Source organism: Ahaetulla prasina, chromosome 5, assembly GCF_028640845.1.
Source record: "Ahaetulla prasina isolate Xishuangbanna chromosome 5, ASM2864084v1, whole genome shotgun sequence".
Classification (NCBI taxonomy): Eukaryota; Metazoa; Chordata; class Lepidosauria; order Squamata; family Colubridae; genus Ahaetulla; species Ahaetulla prasina.
In genome coordinates, this window is record NC_080543.1 from 96722917 (window position 1) to 96736821 (window position 13905).

Consider the following 13905-nt stretch of genomic DNA (forward strand, 5'->3'; position numbering starts at 1 on the left):
TTGCCCCATCCCAACTTCACTGTGCATGCACATGTGCCTCCCACCTGCCAGCTGGTCTTCCGGTCTCTGCCGCGCATGCGCAAGGGTGGGACGCATGCAAGGGATGCACAGGTGCATGTGTGCGGAAGGGTCGCATGCATGGGGAGTGTAGGTTGGTGCAGGAGGCTTTCCAAAATCGGGTGCGGGGGGCCTCACGCAGCACCCTCATGTCCCGTTTTGGCTTCTAGGTTGGTGCAGGAGGTTTTCCAGGCCCAAAACGGGACGCATGCCCCATTTTGTGCCTAGAAAGCCTCCTGCACCAACCTGGAAGCCAAAACGGGACACATGGGGCTGGGGCGCATGCGCAGGGGACGCATGCGCAGGGGTGGGGCATGCACAGGGGGGCGTTCACTTTGCATTTGGGGGTTCGGGCATGCGCACGTGCATTAGCGTGCACGTGTGTGCTTTGGACACTTGTCACCAAAAAGGTTAACCATCACTATCATAAAGCATTAATAATCTCTCCAAATAAACATATTTTTCATCAGTTAAAACCAGTAAACCAGACAGAGTAACTAGAATTTTTAATATATATATATATAGCAGTAGTTGGATTTTTAGCCTTTTATTTTCATTCTTTCCTGTGCTTTAAGGAATAGATGGAATGGGGAGAAAGGCACTACTGCCACTTAACAGAATTTAATTCTAATGTAGGAAATGTGCATAGTTGAAGAATCTTTAGAGGAATTCACTTCAAGACACAGTTTGGAATGGAAATTTTTATTTCTGGATCACAGGTTAGTATAAACAGTGTCCACTCCCCTGGTTATGTTTGTTGACATGAATTAAATTTTATAAAATAGTGCTTTGTTTGTTCTATAAATAATTGCATAATGGCATACGTTATTAAAATCATCATTAAATCAAACATTTGTTAGTCAACTTTAATTATTTTTTGTAATTTTGGAAATATATGAAGTATACTGAGTGAGCTATTTGTATGTGTTGATATAAAGTGGAATATATATTGTAAGAAAATAAACCAATGTGGTTGCATTAGACTTTTAGTCAGACAATATGCAGAATATAGATATATACTGTATTCCTAAAGTTCATGCAAAAACTAGAATCAAGAAAATTTTAAAAACAATATCATTCTGTATTCATAGGGTATATTTTCTTAAATAAACAAAGAAATAACATTGAATTGAATTTTCCAAGGTAACGTAATTAGGAGAAACACGGGACCAAGTATTCACCACCTTAGCTTAGTGATATAAGTTGCTTATCTTTCAAAAGCTGCTCTTTAGAATTGGGCACCCTCCAAAATTGTATTCTTTTATTTATTTTGAACATTTATAAGGTTGCCAACTGGGTAGGCAGAAAATGATGCAAAAGATTTGCCAGAGAAAGGCAGATTGTAAAAAAATTAGGTCCCACTTTAATTTTGATTAATTATAAATTTCAATTTTGACCCAGGTAAATACAGCATAGTCTTAATAATGGAACCATTATTAATTTATATGTATCCTGTTTCTAACGAGTTATGTCTGTCCTTCAGAATATGGTAGTCTAAAATTTGTATATGAGATTGTTACCTACACTCTTAATATTTGGTTGTTAAATCAATAACCACAACCAAAAAAACCCTATCACACATATCCTTGTCTTTCAGTTTGGGATATCAAATTATATAGACAGGATATATGATATTTTTCCTTTACCCATAATTACAAAGGATCTTCCTTAAAAGACTTTAAGACATGGCTATTAGATTCTATCAGTACTTTCCCCAATCTATTGCAGTACTGTTGCCTAAAACTATTTACATTATTTTTTTCTTATCATTGTATTTTTTTTTAAAAAAAAACCAACCTGGAATTTAGTTGTTTTTGTTTGAGACCAGTCTTGTAGCTTGTAATACTCCCAGTCATAAATTAGTTAACTTTTTTCCACTGATTTTGCTTTTACCTGCTCTGCTTTGTTTCCTTATTCCAATACTTAAAAATGATTTGGTAAGATTTTTGCATGGTATTTGTATATATTCTTCCTGTCTTCTGGTTGTATATAGCAGTAACACACCTGTCCCTTTGTGTCAGTTGTGCTTCTGTATGTTGGCATTTTCTCTGTTGGACCACAGAACTCAAATGCTGTTCTTCATATTTGCAATGCTGAAACAAAATTATTTATCTTAATATAGAGCCCCACCAATTATAGGATATTTGCCTTTTGAAGTGCTGGGAACCTCTGGCTATGATTACTATCATATAGATGACCTCCAGCTCTTGGCACGATGCCATGAACACTGTGAGTATTGCTTTCCTATGGACATGAGAATCCAAGGAGACAGCTGCTGCCCTGTGTTCTATTAAAAATGAAAACTAGGTGGTGAGCTGATATCAATGTAAACCAGGGGTGAAATGCTCCCAATTCGGACTGGATCACCTGATCTGGTAGTGATGGCGGCGGGTAGTTCGGAGAACCGGTAGCAAAAATCCTCACCCCTCCAGCTGAGCCGCGCGATCATCAGAGGGTTTTTTTAAAACCTTTTAAAAGCATTTTTTCTTCTGCTGAATCACGACGGGATCAGCTGGGATCGTCAGAACCCTTTAAAAGCATTTTTTCTACAACCTCTTCGGCCGAAGAGGTTGTAAAAAACTAAACTTTTAAAAGGCTCCTCTGGGGATCCCAGCTGAGTTGCCTGATCGTCAGAACCTTTTAAAAGCATTTTTTCTATAAGCTCTTCGGCTGAAGAGGTTGTTAAAAAAAATGCTTTTAAAAGGTTCTGGGGATCAGGCAACTCAGCTGGGATCGTCAGAACCCTTTAAAAACTTTTTTCCCTCTGGCGATCCCAGCTGAGTTGCCTGATCATCACAGGCATTTAAAAGCAGTTTAGAGGTTGTAGAAAAAATGCTTTAAAAAAAAAAGTTGGCTACGCCCACCCAGTCACATTATTCCCGCCCCCCCAAGCCATGCCCACAGAACTGGTAGTAACAAATTTTACATTTCACCCCTGATGTAAACCTGTATGCTATGAAACTTTACATAACATTTACAAAATTATGCAGATATTAAATATCTGTAATTTGGAATTTAAGGAGTATTGTTGAAAAAGTAATTACAGTATTTAAAACAAGTGATTGAGATAATGTGAATTAATTTTGGCTACACTTTAATCTTCATTTGTTTTATTAAAACTCAGAAATGATAGACATAAAATAGTACAGATATAGTACTCGGCAATTACTAATTAGCAAAACCTCAAATGTGGAAAAACTAATTTGTAAAAGTGAACATGGTCCAGTCCTTGTAATATTAATCCTAAATCTGCAAGTCAGGCTTAAGCCAATTGGTCTATCTATCTGTGCAAAATCCAGTTTAAAACCTTTCAGTTTGACAGGTTAGATTTGTGTTTCATTCACCTCTGTTATAAAGGAAACTAAAGGCCCAAATCCTTCTCATTTAATAAATCACAGACATCAGCATGCAAGCAGTTTTCCTTTTACATTATCAAATTATGCTTACATTCTCAAAGCAAAAGGAAATATAAAATAATAACAAATATAATATAAATTATAATATAGCAATAAAACTCAGCTACTCTCAAAGAGTATGATTAAACAGTTTGCACATTTTGCACACTAATAATGCAATTGAATTATAGAATAAGTTATGTAGGATTTTTATTCAATAGGGGAATATGCTGGAGATAGAAATCTATAAGCACATCATACTTAAAATGTTCCTATCAGCTTGATAATTCATATAATATTTTCCATGGCACATGGTTATTAATTTCTTTTCATCAAATGAATTTATGTACTTTAAATTTTTAGATATTATGCATTATTTCACTTTTAGCAAGAGAATTCTTGTATCCTTATGGAAATTTGAGAGTGCTGGTGAATTCATTAACCTCCCAGAATAATTTTTATCTGACATATTTGAAATATTTTTGCAATTTTCTTTCTACCCACCAATAGTGATGCAATTTGGCAAAGGGAAATCTTGCTGCTATCGATTTCTGACCAAAGGACAGCAGTGGATATGGCTACAAACACATTACTATATCACCTACCACCAATGGAACTCAAAACCGGAATTCATTGTGTGTACTCATACAGTATTGAGGTATGGAAAATCAATTAACATGCTATCAGGAGAGTCCTTGTACCAGAAGAGTGTGAAGATTTAGCTTAAGAGCCACTCAATATATAATAATGGCGCTCTCTCTCTCTCTCTAAATCACGGATGTCAAACTCGCCACGTCATGTTGCCGTCATGTGACATTTTGTGACATTTTTCCCATTCGTGAAGCTGGGGTGGGCGTGGCCTGTGCATGACACATCCGGCTTGTGGGCCACCAGTTTGACACCCCTGCTATGGAAAACTGCAGTTAATACTTTGAATCTTCAGGAATTATAAATAAACTTAATAATTAACTTTAATAAGTTATTCATTATAATATTTTATTACTTTATTTAATAATTGTAAAATAAATCATAAATAACTTTAATAAGATATTTGGCTTTTCTATGGTAGTGGTAGAAATGAAAAAGTTAAAAGTGGTATAGTGACTACTTTTTAAATCTATGAAATACTTTAAAAAGTTCTGAGAACAGGCAGTGAAATGATTATTAGGAATGTAACAAATTGTGTCTTTCAGTGTCCTGGTAAGTTAGCTAGATGAGGATAATCTTGGGTTGTTTTTTTTGGTTTGTTTATTTATTTATTTATTTATTTATTTATTATTTTGTTTGTCAAACATGTATAAAATAGCAAGTATAGGTATAAACGTAAACATAAACAAAGGAAACAAGTATAGATAATGGGGACAGAAAGACAGGGATGGTAGGCATGCTGGTGTTCTTATGCACGCCCTCTTTACGGACCTCTTAGGAATGGGGTTAGGTCCACGGTAGATGGTTTGAGGTTGAAGCTGTGAGGGTTTGAGGCTATAACAACGGAATCGGGTAGAGCCATATAAGTCGGCACGCGACCTCAGCTCCGGTGCGCATGTGCACACCAGCCAGCTGATTTTTGGGCCTTCTGGGCCCACAAGAAGTAGGGAAACAGGCTGTTTCCTGCCTTTGGATGGCCTCGGGGGTAGTGGGGAAGGCCTGTTTTTCTCTCTCACCTGGCTCCAGAGCCTCTCTAGGAGTCTGGGCAGGGCCAAAACAGCCTCCCCCCCCCCGGAGGTCTTCTGGAAGTCAAAACTGGCCTGTTTGCCAATAATAAATAAATAAAATTAATTAAATAATTAAATAATTAAATAAATAAATAAATAAATAAATAAATAAATAAATAAATAAATAAATAATAAAAATAAATAAATAAAACTTCTGGTCCCACTGTCTAGGAACTCCTAGAAAGGCTCTGGAGTCAGGTGAGAGAGAAAAACGGGCCTACCGGGCCATCACGTGCCAGGAGCGGGGGAAGTAGAGGCGGGATGCATAGAATGATGGGTGTGGGCATGGGCATGTGCGTGCATGACCCCCCTTACCCCTCTCCTGGCACGCAATGGCAAAAAGGTTACCCATCACTGGGGTAGAGCATTCCAGATGTTGACTGTTGCTGAAGTCATATTTTCTGCAATTGAGTTTGGAGCGGTATACCTTGAGTTTATACTGATTGTTTCTTTGTGTATTATTGGGGTTGAAGCTGAAGAAGTCATTGACAGGTAAGATGCTGTAGCGGACAATTTTGTGTAGTATGCTTAGATCAGACTGCAGGCGGCACAGTTCCAGATTGTCCAAGCCCAGAATTTCAAGTCTGGTTGTTGATTGCATTGCGTGTGGTGTGACACTGGAAATAACCACCTGGGTTGGCTCAAAATAGGGAATAAAAATAGGAATTCTAATGTTTATTATGAACTGAGCATAGTGACATATTAACTGGATTAAATCTTACTGTACACTATCTGTTTGGAAAGTAGAGCAGCTTGGTAGCTTATATAATACATTTTGGAGCAGCCTGCTGTAGAAATATGGCCAGTGACGGCAGAAAGCAACCCATTTCATCAAATTTTATGTATTAGTTATATGTACTTATGAAACTTGCACTTATGGATCTAAAGAACCAATAATGGTCTCCAAAGCTATGTTCTTTGTCTGAAACCTAGTCCTATGAAGGTATATGCTACGATTAGAGACAATATTTTCCTTTTATTTTGCATATATGGATAAATTTATTATAGATATAAAATGTAATCCACTATACATGTTTGAATTAGATAAGCTTCATGTTTTAATTACATAATACATTCAGGTTTCATGTAATAAATAATTAATTACATGCATTAGAGCTTGAAAATGATAGAATGGATATAATTCTCCACGGAAAATTATAATGTTCAATCAGTTATGCAGATGTTCGAGTGGAAAGACAGCAAAATCTGATTTTAGAAGATGCACCTACAGATATCATCTCTTCAGTATTAAAGGTATAACAGAATGCCTACATTTTTTCATATTTTTTTCATCAGCAGTTATAAATTACTGGATTAATGTGAATTTATGTACACACAGAGAGACAAAATTTTTCTCCAATGTTTTGGCCCAAACGTTTTTGATTTTAGCTCTCAAATTTTGGGTAGGTTTTGAATTATATTGTATTATATTGAGTGGTGTGATGAATCAGCAATTAAGATGCTAGGCTTGTTGGCTGGAAAGGGTTTGCATGATGGGGTGAGCACCTGTTTTTGCCTAGCTCCTGCCCACCTAGCAGTTAGAAAGCATGCAAATGCAAGTAGATAAATAGGTACTACTTTGGTGGAGAGGAAACAGTGCTCCGTGACATCATGCTGGCTATATGACTGGGGAAATGTCTTCTGACAGCACTAGTTCATGATCTCCAAATGGAGATGATTGCTGCTGCGTATACTTGACAATGACTTAAATCCCCAGGGACAACTTCCCTTTCTTTTCTTGAGAAAAATCAGAGCAAGGAATGAAGTTACATTTTGACTGCAGATAGAGTGCCACATAATTTAGTTAATATACAGGTGGGGGTACTATTGTGAAAGACAGTGGGAAGGAAGTGGAAAAGAAGGTTAGTGGATGTGAGAAGATCCTAACTCTAACCCTATCCCAGGCTTTGGGCAGGAAATGCTTTAAAGCACAGTGACCCTGCCTTAATTGGTCTGCCTAGGAATTTACAGGTTTCAAAATTATATTTTTATTCCTGAAAAATGCAAAAAATGCTTTTCTGAAATTCATGCGGTTCTTTCATCTTGGGTTTGCCAGCCAAGGGGCTTAACTACTGTAACTTGCAGTGACATATGTGTATTTTGATACATACCCGTAGTGTATTCATCTTTTTATTTTGAAGAAGCATGTTGCAATGTAATATTTACAATGCAAAGGGAGGAGAGATTCTGGGGTCAACCTTGTTTGTGTTCACGGAACACTCTGGAGCTTGATATGCACTTCTCAAAGACTACAGAAGTGTTGTGTTCAAAAGAGTGTGTGGCTAATACTTTCTTCCCTTGTACATTCTTTCAAGGTTTTTCTGTCTACATTTGTACTTAGCATGATAAATATTTTTGCTTCATTTTCAAGGACAATGTTCCAGATCTGAATCCTCAACAGCATTTTAAATCACTTCAATTAGACACAGCGGTACTCAACAGCCAGATATTTTCTATGTCTTCTCATGGTTTACCCAAATCTTTGCCTTCATCCTTGCCTGAAATGGCATGTAAGTTATGGCTTTTCTCAAAATACTAATTTGGAGTGAAGAACTGAAATGCATTATTTGACCCAGTATAGGATAAATTATAAAGATTATAATATAATTTGTATAAAAGAAAATTGAAAGACTAAACTAATATAGTATAATTGGTATCATGAGGATTTTTAAAATTATTATTAACATTGACTACCACTGATCATCATAGTGTCACATCAAATCTACTCCTGGTAATAATCCCCTGGCTCTTATGATTAGATTCCCTGTCTATCGCCTATATTCAGCTACATTGCTTCCATAAAGCCATTTAATAAATTGGGTTGAGGTGAGGTTTGAACAAGTCAACAGTACAGATTGAAATATTTGGATGAACAGTATCCCTCAGAATGTTACTTCAATAAATGCTAACCAATTTGCATTGTAAAGCTATGATAGTATAGTGATAGAAAAATGAATAGTCATACCATGTGAAACATTTGGTTCAAATATTTTAAGTTGAACATTATTACAAAAGTTTGGACTACAGTTTTTAAAATTTATCTTACCCTGAATGCCATCCAAAAGAAAGCTAAATAAAAAGATCCCAAACCCACAAGAAGATATTTTCTTCTATTGTAACCAAAAGTATGATCATAAACACTCAGTCCCTGCCTGTGATATTATTACAACTCTTTCTTTCTAATTCCTATCTTCTGTAACAATTGGTCAAAATTCAAAAACCCATCCTTGCTTTCACATTTATTTAGAACTTTGCAGATAAATGAACCCAATGCTGCAAATAAACAAAGTAAAAGAATGAATAAGGCTTCAAGCTAGTTCTTAGAGATTTACAAAGTACCCTTAAGCTACTTATCCAACAGGTACTATTCCAATAAGTACTATTTTAAAATACTTGTTATTTTAAAAAGGCCAAGCAAGTTGCTGGACCATTAAAGTAATTGGTATACAGAAGGTGCATTTTAGAGACAAAGGTTTTAAAAGTGGCCCTGTCTGTTAAATTCAGGCCTTGAGGTGATGGATAGCAAATAAATCTAATAAATAATAAATTTATAAATAGATAGATAGATAGATAGATAGATAGATAGATAGATAGATAGATAGATAGATAATGAATACAGGCCATGTAAGTAATCCAGAATCACTTGGTTAAGTTGCACAGTTATAGAAATTGAATGAATTAATGAATTATTTATTTATTATTTATTAAGGAATGAATTACAGCCATAGCAATAACACTTAGACTTATATACTGCTTCATGGTGCTTTACAGCACTCTCTGGGTGGTTTATAAATGTCAGGAAATTGCCCCTAACAATCTAGGTTCTCGTTTCACTGACCTCATAAAGATGAAAGCTGAGTCAATTTGAACTGGTCAGGATTGAATTGATGGATGTGGGCAGAGTTAGCTTGCAAAACTGCATTCTAACCACTGTGCCACCACGGCACACGTTCAGTTCTGTTGTGAATGTATGTCTTCTCACCCAGCAGTGAACAAGCAGAAACCAAGTACATCCTTATTCTCAGTTCAGCATAAAACCATAAATATATATTTAAAAGCAAATGGCATGGATTATCCTGTAATAACTTCCGTAATGCATTTTGCTACACAAGATGTTTTTAAAAAAAAATACAGGCAGGACCAAGGATGGGGGAATGCAGTTAGGGATGACTCAAACAGATTGCTTGAGCAATGTAGTCTATTTGCTGTATAGCTGGCTATGTAGGGGATGTAGATGTATGTAAAAACATTAAATATTGTCATTTAATAATGATTTTACTATGAATATATCTTACAGCCACAATAACAAAACCTATCCTGGAGTCTTCCACATTGCAAATATCACAGCAGAACTTACCAAAACAGAGGTCTAACCTACCTGCTACAGCTCAAGTAAGACTTAACAATAAATGTATATATTTCTGTTGATATTTTAAAATATATTTTTAGAGTTTACACATGAAGACAAATCTGCTCCAAACAAGGAGGAAGCATAAAATTTATGTGAAATTTTTATTTTTAATTGAATTTGCAAGATTATGTAACAACAGTTTTATTCACATTGGCAAGAAGTAATTTTGTGAGCGTGCCCTGCCCTTTAAACCAACTGCTACACCTAGGAGTTTTATTTCCCATTGGCTTCCCCAGTGCTAAATGGATAGAACATCAAGATCTCTGCTGCTAACACTATGTAATGGAACTCATGAACACAAAGTGAACAATTAGAAAAATTTATAAATGCAGTAACAATGATAAAGCACTTGGGCTCTTTTTAATTCTTAATATTCAATGAAGTCCAAATTATATTACATTTTATAATTTTAATTTATGGGAGCTGGGGATGTAATTTAGTTGACTGACCCAAGTTCTAAAAGGAACACAGAACCTAATTCTATTTTCAGGAAAAAGGAATAAAGCTTACTTGTCCATATTTTAGTATTAAATATTATTTTTCAAAGAAGGCTGTCCAACCTGAAAAAAATCATTCAAAAGCTGAACTGTATCTTCAGTTAAGACATTTAATAATAAATAATAAATGGAATAAAAATAAATAAATATATTACATAACAACATACAGATAGTCCTCAATTTATGACTGCAATCGAAACCCAGACTTTCTATTGCTAAGCAAGGTGGTTAAGTGAGTCGCCCCCCATTTTACAACTTTTTTGCCACGGTTGTTAAGCGAATTGCAGTTAAGTCAGTCATGTGGTTATTAAGTGAATCCAGCTTTCCCCATTGACTTCGCTTGTCAGAAACTGGCTGGGAAAGTCACATATGTCAATCACATGACCCCGGGGCAGCGCAAACGTTGTAAATACATCCTAGTTGCCAAGCCCCTGGATTTTGACATCATCACTGTAGGAATGCTGCAGTTGTTGTGTGAGGACCAGTTGTAGATCACTTTTTTCAGTGCCACTGTAACTTCAAACGGTCACTAAACAAATGAATGAAGGCGAATATACATGTCCCAGGATAATGTTGCAGGGTCCAATCTGAGTCATTCATCAGGACCAGAGGTTTTGTCTTCCAAGCTTCCAAGAAGGTGTCTGAAGATGGGCTCCTGCACAAGTCCGAAAGCTCAGAAGACAAAACAAAATTACCGGAGGAGGATACATGTTTGAGATCCACAGCTTTCACGATATTGAACAAACCTAGTAAAAAGAAATTTAGAAATCTTTATTTCTTGCTTAAGCTCTCTGCCCAGTTTACTATGTTCCAAACTATCAAAAACCAACTTGAGCAGCGGACTCGTGTACTGCAAGCCAACATTCAGTGGCAGCAAGAAGAGCTGCAGAAAATCCAAGAACAGCTCTGCATGGTACAAGATTCTAGTATACAGGTAAGCAGAACAGCCCAAAGTATGTATTATTTAAACGAATTATTTTATCCAGCAATTTACAATTACTGAATTGAAAATATGCAGAATACAATATTTATCATGAGATTATTTGATGGATGGACACAAACATGTAGACATAAACATATATATATATATATGTGTGTGTGTGTATATATATGTGTGTGTGTGTGTGTTTGTATACACACACACACACACACATGTATTTCGAAACGTTGCCTAAATACTTTCAATCTTACATGGGAAAAGACCTGAACATATCAAAACCTTCATATACACACTTTTTATATATATTATTTATAATTTCAGGGAAGAAACATTTACTGATATATTTCTAATAAAGCCTTTATATTTCATCATATCTTGAATATTCCGTTAAATTGGTTCCTATAATATTCTAAAGTTTGATCTTAAAGGTTTTTGCATGCATAGTTATGCACAAAGGATCTTTATCCCAGGGCTATCTAGAGCTCCACTTTACTAGAGATTTGCAATTTCTTAATTATGAATTATTCCTCTTATCTGTTTTAGAATAAATAGAAAAGGATTCATAATAGAGAACAATATATCTGAATTTAAACAAGAACTAGATTTAGAATAAGAGGTTTCATATGTTTTCAAGGGAAAACCCTTTTTTCTAGCCTAGATGTGCAATAATGCAATTTCCCATGCGATTCTAGTACTTAATTTGATAATAAGAAAACTGTTGCTAAATACTAGATTAGATTTGCTATTTATTTATTTAAGAAAATGTATATGTAAGAACAACAACCCCGGGGCATTTATCAAAATTTGGTAACATGACTTCTGCTATGGTCATGAGACCAGATCTTGACTCAGTGGCACATGACTCTGGGATGGGAATTGAAAGTCTGAGGTTCTCAAAGTTTTGCAGGTATATGAAGATTCCCCTCCCCTCTCCCTATCTCCTTTATTCTGCAATCAAGAGAGAAAAACATGCAGATTAGCTCAGAATAAGCTCTATGCTTCTAGGCTTTTCTTAGTTTGAAGGAGAAATCAAAATATGTCACTTAACTCCTCAAAATAACAAAAGTTTTTGGCAGAGCCACTGCACCTTATTATTACTTTAAACTGTTCTAGGATAAGAAATCTGTTAGAACTTCGGAAGATATTCAAGATAGTTGTCATTCTTCTGGCAATTTAACATCGCCCTTGAGCAATACTTCTGTGCTGTCACCATCTTTGGCTATAGCACCATCTCCTGCTATTTCACAGGATAGCAGCCTCCAGCACAGCCTTACAGATCTGGGCCATGATCGACAACTAAGGTAAAAGAATTGCAATAAGCTTGTGGCTTTCTTTTTTTTAGACTAATATCCATCTTTATTTGCAATAGTATAGTTACAAATTTTATGAGAGGTTTAGATTATTACTGTAACAGACATATAGACATAATGCATAACCTACCCTGCTAGTTTGTTTCATGGTAAGCAATGTTATGCAGAGCACAGAAAAGGTATACATTTTTAAAAAGGTATGCCACAGGTAAAAATCATAAAAATGTAGAAAGTTATATTCTTTCTTCAGGAAGATGTTTTTTTAAATAAAAACAATAAAAACTAAGAAGAACTAATATTTAGAATGAAAAATGAAAGAAGGAAGAAAAGAGCAAAGACAAAAATTTAAAAGATGTGAATTTTAAAAATCTACTGAATTATTATATGTAATTGAGTCCAAAATTTTCTCGCTTTTTACATGTCTACCAAGCATTTAAAATGTCCCTTCTTTTTGATTACATTTCCAGCATAAGTTTAAGAAAACGTTATAGTTTTTCTGGTGACATATACCAAAGTTATATCAGAAAATTTAATATATACAAAGAAATATATTTTTTATTTTTGATCTATATTGATATTAGCAATTTGTCTAATGTTTATATGGAAAATACCTTATTTTACATTCCTTTAAATTCATTTTAGAGTGCCCCCTAATAAATAATTCAGATACAGATAGAGATGTATTTTTTAAAAAAAGAATAACTGTTGTTGTGGTTCGCCAGCAGCCTATGGAGCTGGCAAACGGAGATGAGGCTGAGGTGGGGCCAGGGCCATCGGGGAGTGAGGTGCGGATTCCAGAGCCTCCAGAGACTGATAGTAGTGAGGCAGAGGAACGGGAGGAGCCTGTTCCTAATGCACACATGAGAAGAGCTGCCAGAAGGCAAGAGCAGCTCAAGCAAAGAGGATGACTTGGGAGTAGGGCCAAGAGATGTTTGGCCCCTCCCATAAGGCTTAAAAAGACAGCAACGGCGTTTGGGATTTGCCGGAAAACAACGTTGGTAGCTTCGTCTTCTTGCATTTATTTTTGTATCTGTGACTTTTGAATGTTTGCCAAGAAAGGCCTTTGGCAGTTTGCCTAATTGGACCAAGGTTTGTGATAGGACTGAGGAATTTCTTTTGGGAGGAATTTGCTTTAATTTAGTTGAACTATGCTGGGAATGAAGTAATTCTCAGCTGTTTGAATAAAGTTTGTTTGTTTTTTCACTGACTGAGTTTCCTACTACCTACTTGGGCCTGAGTCACAACAACTGTATAATACAGAAATAGAAAAAAATATGCCTAAAATATAATGTGAATTGTATTTTAGTTGTTTCACAGTGCACAAAACAATGCTTCCCAATGCACAACAGCAAAACAAATGTGTATACAAATATATATACACACATACAAAGAGAGAACCAACCCAATTTTGAAATTCTGACAGTTGCATCTTGCTTGCAATGATGTGATCACATTTTGGCCGTTTGGCAACCAGCTTGCATTTATGGCTGTTTGCAGTATCCCATAGTTGTGTGACCAAGATTTTTGGCATTTTTTTGTTGGTATCCGGCATTTACTTTCAATTTCTGGCAAAAAAAAAA

The 13905-nt window shown here is 35.7% G+C and overlaps 1 protein-coding gene across 7 annotated transcripts in view; it reads left to right on the plus strand.

Annotated features, from left to right (window-relative positions):
- NPAS2 (neuronal PAS domain protein 2) overlaps positions 1 to 13905 on the plus strand; it is a 64743-nt gene that overhangs the window by 40939 nt on the left and 9899 nt on the right. For 6 of the 7 annotated variants that reach the window (XR_009155380.1, XM_058185650.1, XM_058185652.1 and 3 more), the window contains 8 exons: positions 694 to 776; positions 2180 to 2286; positions 3963 to 4110; positions 6340 to 6421; positions 7539 to 7677; positions 9465 to 9559; positions 10863 to 11009; positions 12129 to 12316. Coding sequence is in view for 6 of the 7 variants with exons in the window: in XM_058185650.1 (XP_058041633.1) it covers positions 694 to 776; positions 2180 to 2286; positions 3963 to 4110; positions 6340 to 6421; positions 7539 to 7677; positions 9465 to 9559; positions 10863 to 11009; positions 12129 to 12316 (989 nt within the window). In the remaining variant the exon portion in view is untranslated. The remainder of the gene's footprint in view (positions 1 to 693; positions 777 to 2179; positions 2287 to 3962; positions 4111 to 6339; positions 6422 to 7538; positions 7678 to 9464; positions 9560 to 10862; positions 11010 to 12128; positions 12317 to 13905) is intronic. The other variant, XM_058185651.1, reaches the window with a different exon arrangement.